The sequence below is a fragment of the Papaver somniferum genome, chromosome 7 (assembly GCF_003573695.1).
Source record: "Papaver somniferum cultivar HN1 chromosome 7, ASM357369v1, whole genome shotgun sequence".
NCBI classification, from domain to species: Eukaryota; Viridiplantae; Streptophyta; class Magnoliopsida; order Ranunculales; family Papaveraceae; genus Papaver; species Papaver somniferum.
Window position 1 is genome coordinate 118682023 of NC_039364.1, and position 8286 is coordinate 118690308.

An 8286-nucleotide genomic window follows, 5' to 3' on the forward strand; every position below is an offset into this window, starting at 1 on the left:
GAGACAATACAACAACGAAGTATGATTACTTGATAAAAGGTTCAGACTTAACCAAACCCTATAGGATTGCGATCAAGTAATTAGGAATTAACGTTTGTGTATTTTACTTCTAATTATAATAAATCAATTATAATTGTGGAAATAGAAAAGTAAAAGACACATCAAGATTTTGTTAACGAGGAAACCGCAAATGCAGAAAAACCCCGGGACCTTGTCCAGAATTGAATACTCTCAGAATTAATCCACTATACAAAATCTAAACCAACTTCGTATAGTTGAGACCAAGCAACTAAACCTATAGTTCACCTAGTTTCCTCAGTATCCCTGCACCTCCAATTTGCAATAAGTCACGCACTTGGAACAATTACTTTGGTTCGTACTCCAAACAGTAAAGGAACAACAAATATGTTCGGTAACAACTCTTTTCAAACAACGTGATATGAGTTTGACAAAAAGCTCTTCCGTTTAACCAATAAACTCCTTTGTCAGGTTCTTAGATCAATATATTCAACAACTACCAAAGTAATTGTTAAGACTATGCAATCAATACTATGAATCACAAAGAAATGTATTGATGTCGATCTACGCAACTAATAAATCCAATCCTATCAAAAGATAAACCGATTATAGTTGGATCCCCAGCCGATCAAGTTTTGTGCACACCAAAGATTTTGAACTCAAATAATAAATCGTCTTTGTCTTCAAATCTTCTTAGATCTTCAATAAACACCCGCACACAAACAATTTGAATCTCTTGTGATCAATCACACACAAAACGGAGTCTGTTAATGATGGATTATCACAAGACTTGATCGCCTGTTGGGGGGATTTATAACTATGAAGGAACTCTGGTTTCTGAGAAATGAATGTACTTATGGTAAAGGGAAATGTGATCACAATGCCACTAAGAAGAAGATAAAACAATCAATTGCAGATGGTGATCTCAGATTGACTACAAATATGTGGAACAAGCAGTATGATCTACAGATACTGAAGACTTTTGGTCTGAAGACAAGGGGTGTGAAAAATCTGATCATTAAAGAAGTCTTCTTTCAGTTACCAGAACAGGGGAAATTACTACTTTGTTGTGATGGAGCCTCCATAGGAAACCCAGGATGTGCAGGTTATGGTATTTTGGGAATACTTAGCACTGGAGAATTTGTTATTGCTATTTCAGGTGGTCTAGGTATCTCTACCAACTACTATGCAGAGGTATTTGCAATTCTAATGGAAGGAGAGTGGGTCATCCATCATGCTTTCAATGAGATTGTATTCAGAACAGATTCAAAAGCTGCAATAAGTGCTTTTCAGAGTAATAAGCTTCCATGGTTTGCAGTCCCAAGGTGGGAAAAGATCTGCGCAAAGATAGATTCTTGTAATTTCAAACATAGTTACAGAGAAGTTAATTTCTCTGCAGATTCAATGGCAAAGAAAGGAGCAATGTTAAGAAGAGGAGAACATAAAATATTTGAAAGTAAACCCCCTTTTTTGAATAGTCTAGAAAATCCTGATCAAGTGTATTTTAGATTTTGTTAGAAACTGCCATATAAGGCATTCTTTTGTTCCTTTTTATTTTGGTTACTTTGATTTGTAATTTGTAATCTCTTTGGTTTTTAATAAAATTTGATTGTTAAGCAAAAAAAAAAAAAAACGTCTTTAGATCTACAAACAGTCTATAGATTCCCGTCGATACTTCGATCTAGTTTGAGTGAATCTTATATCAAAAGAGAAGATTCTCAAGCATAAACAAACTAGGTGCAATCAAAGTTCAAAAACCGTTAGTCAATCAAATCAATCGAAAACTAATAATAAAATGCAATTATCTAGTTTCCCACCAACGGTACTCGTAGAGCTTCTCAATCCCAAAGAAGTCTTTAAAACGAGTGGCCGTAAGAGATTTCGCCTAATGAGGGTACTTTCCTCTCCGAATAGATGGATCCACCAGTAACAACACAACTAGGTAGTTTTGCTGGCTCTGAGGATTAGTTTGCTCGAAATGCAAACTTCAATATTTATAGACCAAGGAAGTTTGGACACCAAGGAATTTCCAAAAACGAATATTCTCAAAGATATGCAATAAAGCTAAAACCGGTTTTCATAATTCCTGGAAATGCTTTGTCCAAATATTGACCGAAATCTCAGTAGAAAATCTCCAATTAGTAAATGCACATTACCAATTTTTATTTTCTAAAGATATGCATTTAATTGCTGGAAATTAAAAGCATATAAAATTAAAAACCTTAATTAAAAGATTCTCAATTTATTTCGATCTGGGATTCTCCTTTAGTTATTAAGGAATATCTTTGAACAATAATAGATAAGAATTACTGCACATGTTCAAAGTATGTCGACATCTTTACTTTGTAAATCCTTTTTCATATTTACAGTCTTGGAACCGATTTGCCACACTTCCAAACGAGTTTAGAATTGGTTCATCTAATTTCCAAGAACTATGTGATTGATCAAAAACATTCAATAACCATTCATGGGTTTAACGGTTCTACCAAACACAAAGTTCGGTTCTACCTCCAAGTGTCTACTAGGATCAGTTACACTATTTTCCATAAAATGGCTAACTAAGTACCAGGATCGGTTACCACTATCTCATGGTATTACTTGTGATCGGTTGCACAAGTTATAGGATCGGTTACACCAATTACTAAAACTTGTTAACCTACTACAAGGATCGATTACACATCTTGTGATTAGTCCCACCAAATTCTAGGATCGGTTACCCAATGACTAGGAATTGTCACACCAATTACAAATATCGATTGTACCATCTCAGGTGATTACTTAAGATTGGTTTCACTAATAAAAGTCATACTGATACACAAGTCAGGCATTCTGAATAGTTTTACCAAGATACATAAACAACTTATGAGCGGTTATACTAAACACACATATTGGTAATCCAAAGATTTGCAATAAATAACAATACCAATAAGCCTAGCGATTTCCCTTTCGATTCACAAAACAAGTTTATGAATTGTACTTCCTTTAAACGAATGTAAAACATTGTTTCCTAGGACGAAATCTTCACCATACCCATACATAATCGCAATAGCATTCATACGATTATGTCGATGTCTTATATACGAAGTTCAAAAGATAAGCGTTATACTTCGTATTATAATTCCTTAATATTTTGTCTAACTAGAGTATAATCATTCACAGCTTCGCAGTTATGTTTTCAAATATACCACGACTTGAAAGATACATTAGGAATGAAACAGTTCAAGTCAAAATATTATTAACCTCAAGAGGAAGGATGATGTCGTTGATGTAGCTAATAACTTTTTAGCTAACCTATACGAAGTTGACTCTAGTAAATAATCAAGCGACTCTTTAAATGAGTTTTGGTTCACTAAAATATGACAACCAAACTTGACATACCAACGCTTGGAGGGTTCAACCGAGCAGTGCTCAAACAACTTCACAATAATCTTAATCGATTAACGAAACAAGATATTGTGGAATCACAAACGATGAGGCGAAGGTGTTTGTGACTACTTTTCTATCTTGCCTATCGGAGATATAAATATCAAGCCAATCTTACGATTGTACTCAATCACGATAGAAACATCAAGATCAGATCACGCAACAACAGAGAAAATAGTTGGGTCTGGCTTCACAATCTCAATGAAGTCTTTAAGTCATTACCCTACAGGGTTTTTTGAAAAACCTAAGGTTAAAGGAGAATCGACTCTAGCTTGTACAACTAGTATCACACAGGAGGTGTAGGGATTAGATTTCTCAGTTGCTAGAGTTCTCCTTTATATAGATTTCAAATCAGGGTTTGCAATCTAAGTTTTCTCGGTAACAAAGCATTCAATATTCACCGTTAGATGAAAATCTAATTAGATTCAAGCTAATATCTTTCAACCGTTAGATCGAACTTAGCTTGTTATACACAAATGAAATGTAACTTCATTTAGGTTTGAGTAACCGTACCTAAACGTGTACACTTAGTCGGTTCAACAATAGTTAACCAATGGTTAGCCATATGAGCACTTTCATATCAACCTTATTCATCTTTACCATAACTAGTTCAAATGACTCAAATGAAATAGTTAGAGAGTTGTTCAATTGCTTAGATCTCGTAGAAGTATACAAGACACAATTGAAGCAAAATTGGTTTTGATTCACTCGAATCAATTCATGAACATTATCGCCACGGTTTGCACAGATTGCGTTCCTTATTATATAAATGTTTTAGTTCATGAACAAAACGATTTTAAAAAATAACCTACCTAAGTATGCAAACGGTTACGCATACTTAAGTAACCGGATTGAGTTTGTTTTTCACTTTCAAACTCCAGCAGAAATTCACGGACGTGAAACTTCCGCTAGTACGCGTACGGGTACGTATACTTTGGGTTCCCGATTTTGGAATTTTACACAAATGTGAGAACACACTATGTTTATATCCAAACATGGTTACTTGTTCTAAACTCTCATTTTAATCATTGAAACTGTCTTAGAGGATGTTAAAATAGTTGTTATTCACAAACTATTTTCATCAAAGCGATTTTCAAGTTATTGAAATAATCAACATGACTTTCATCACGAGTAAAGATGAACTTGGATAAAGAGAAAGCTTACCAACACATATTTTGAGAAATAGATAAGCGAGATAAACTCGCTCGAAATAGCAAATGTGTATAATTGAAGTCTATATAACAGTACGACATTTGTCTCAAAATAGGAGATAGAGCAGATAGACTTTTGAGTGATAGATAAGTTCAAGTCTCCACATACCTTTTGTTGATGAAGTTCCACAAGTTCTCTTGAGTAGTTCTTCGTCTTCAATCGATGAACGTCGTGGAGTCTAAAGCTCAACTATACTTACTCTCCTAATCTGAGACTTAGCTATAAGTAGACTAGAAATCAAGACTTATAGATTTGGCAACTGTAGGATCAGAATCTCGCAACAATAATATTTCAGCGAAATTATCAACAACACAACAGCGTCGCAGAACAATTTCAGAAACGATGTAATAAACGACGTCAACTGAAATCATGAGAAAGATGTGATGATCCTGCGAAAATTAGAGAGTTTGCGAGATTAACATTTGTAAGGTTGCGAGAATGTCGCAAGCCATATCCGAAAATAAAGGACAGATTAGCTGTCATCCACTATGTGTTTCCCTATAAATAGTCGTTCAACTGTGAAGAAAGGGGAGAGATCTTTTTTGAGTAAGAAACAAGTAAATAGGAGAGAGAAAATCTAGAGCAGTGGTTATTCTCGATTCCTTTATCTTTTCTTGTAAGATTGTTCAAAGATTCATCAATAAAATTAAGATTGTTAATCTAAAAATGAGTTGAGTGTTAATGAAATCATATGAGGGGTGTAGTGTAGGATTTCCTGCAACTACATAATGGCGATAGAAACAGGGAGTATTGAAGATTATTCTAGAAAAAAATTGAAGATTAACATTGAGATTTGTGAAGATTTTGAGTGATTGATTAAGAATTTTACATAATTTCTTGCAATTCGTTAACATTGAAGAAATGGTTAGAAGAAGAAATACATCAGAACAACCAACTACTGTTAGAAGAAGCAAGACAATTGCTGGAAGAGAAAGAAGTGAAATGGGAGAATCTACTAGAATGAAAAGTAATAGAGAAAATCAAATTCAACCACCAATTCAACAAACACTAGTACAAGGGAGGAATATAGATTATGATAGGGTGAGTATACACACTTGGCAATCAAATTCAGCAGAAGAAATAGAAGAAGAGCAACAAACCAGAAACCATAGACAGGTAGAGAGAAATCAAGAAGCATATGAAGGAATAATTCATGGAGATGAGGAAATTGGAGCGTTAGAAACGTTGAGACGAAGAATACACGAAGAAAGAAGAGCTGAGGCAGAAGAACGTGCGAATTTAACAAGACAAAATCACGAATTGAGGATGGAAAATATGATACTACAGAGTAGAAGATCGAGAAGTATTACAAAATCATATTCAAGATCGACTAGAAGAGAAATGAGGCGAAACTCACCCACAATTAATGCTGGAAACAATATTCAAGAAGAAATATCAAATCATAATGAAGAATATCGCGAAAATAGAGAAAGAACTAATGATCGTTACGTTCCACAAAATGAAACTTTTGATGATTGGCAAAATGGTACAAATCAAGAGAACGGACAACGTCAGGGACGAAATGACCAAGATGGCGAAGGAAATCGAGAGGAAGGAAGAAGAATATTACATGAAAGAGAAACTCAAAGAAATCAACAGACCATTGAAGAAGATATTGAAAGACATTATGCTGAACATGTACGTTTAATTTGCGAACGTGAAAGATTGAGAGCGGAAATGGAAGAACAAGATCTTTAGGATACAATTCGCCAGAACAATCATGACAATCGAGAAAGAAGGCGTACAAAAAACCAGAAAAACGGTAATATCAATGAAGAGTATGATAGGATACAGATAATGACTGAAAGACAACGAATGGAATCAATAAGAAATGAACAAAATCATGAAGAGGAGAATGAGAGACATAATCATATGAGAATTCAAGATAGAGATGAAGAAGAAACTCGCAGAAGAAGACGAGATGAGGATAATGAAGAAGAAATGCAAAATTTCGCGAGAGAAGAAAGACATGAACGCAGAAGAAGAGAGGCGAAATTAAAAAGACCAATGGATCAAAATTCAGGTGTAAATAAACAAATCTTGAAAGAATTAGAAGAAATGAGAGGAATGCTAAATAATAGAGGAGAAGTAGGCAGAAGACAATTGGATGAAGCTATAGAAGAAGCTGCGAAAACTCCATTTACAAGGGAAGTACAATTAGGAGGAATACCACCGAAATGCAATTTGCCCGCATTAACCAGCATTTTTGATGGAACAACTTGTGCAATTCAACACATTAAAGCCTATGTGAGGTGCATGTTGCAATGGGAAAATCATGATGTGTATTATGCAAGTATTTCGCATCCAGCTTAACAGGGAGGCGTTAAAATGGTTCGAAGGTCTACCAAAGAATACAATAACATCCTTCAATCATTTGCAGACTACATTCCTAGGGGCATATATAAGTAATAATTCTTCGCGACCTGGTATGAAGATGTGTTTGGATTAAAACAGAGGATTGGCGAAAGTTTGAAGCACCTGACTAAAAGATGGAGAACTATGTGTAGCGAAATGGCTGGCCGTGTAGATGAGAGATATCTTATATTATCATTTATCAATGCTATGTTTGCAACAAACCTATTGTATGTCCAAATTTTCAGAGTCAAGAATACGATCACAATGACTGAATTGCGAGAACTTCAAGAAGAATACATTGCTCTAGAGGAAAGGCAAAATGAAATGGAATCATATCCAGTTGCGAACACCAGCTCACAAACAGCGAATGCAAGCTTATTACCCAAGCTAATAAACACAGTAGCGAATACTTCGCAAGTACAACAAGAGAAGGTGACGGGTAACAATCAACAGAAACTGGTGGCTATGGGAAGCCGAGATCAAGAGGAGTATGAAGAGAAAGAAATTTCTACAATCGTGGTGGAAATAACAAGATTCAAAGACTCGATCAACCACAAGAAACTTATGGAGGTCAAAGACAAAACTATAATAGAGGACAAGGAGGTCACAAGGTAGTATGGGAAGAAATCAAGATGCCACCTCTAAATGCAAGTGTGGAGAAAATATGGGAAGCTATAATTTTGATGGAGAATATACCAACACCATGGAACATGGGAACGGAACCACCTCCAAACCACAGAAGCCATGAGTTTTGTTCTTATCATCATTTTCATGGACATACAACAAATGATTGCAGAAATGTAAAAAGAATTATTGAGAATGATAGATCAAGGAAAACTAAACCACTTTTTGGTAGGGCACCCACAATCTCAACCATTGCCACCACCACCAGAGCATCACAAAGTAAACACGATGAAAAAGAAGGAAACATTCTTCATAGAAGTTGGTGCAAAAGCAAAGAATCTATTCTGTCACTCTATCGTACATTCATATAAGACAATTGAAGATTTTCATGACAATGTTTTGAGTAGAGTGTTCGCAAGAGATAACGATGGAAGAGAAATTATGAATATTGCGAAAATCTCGCCACTAGAGGAATGGCAGAAACAGATCATTTCTTTTACCGCAGAAGAAATCCCGAAGGTGAAGAGGTGCATGATAATCCATTGGTAGTAAAATTAGAAATTAATCCAAAACCGAAAGAAGATGAGGATGATGAAGCTGAAGATTCATGGGCAATTAATAGAATTCTAATCGATACTGGAAGCTCTGTGAACA

The 8286-nt window shown here is 35.2% G+C and overlaps 1 protein-coding gene across 1 annotated transcript; it reads left to right on the forward strand.

Annotated features, from left to right (window-relative positions):
* The first annotated feature begins 837 nt into the window (after positions 1 to 837).
* On the forward strand, positions 838 to 1536 carry LOC113295118. The gene has a single exon (XM_026543469.1). It carries the CDS (start codon positions 838 to 840, stop codon positions 1534 to 1536), a length of 699 nt encoding a protein of 232 aa, XP_026399254.1.
* Positions 1537 to 8286: the final 6750 nt, after the last annotated feature.

Coding starts and splice junctions, on each gene's coding strand:
- LOC113295118 (XM_026543469.1), top strand. CDS start 838: ATGAAGGAACTCTGGTTTCTGAGAAATGAATGTACTTATGGTAAAGGG.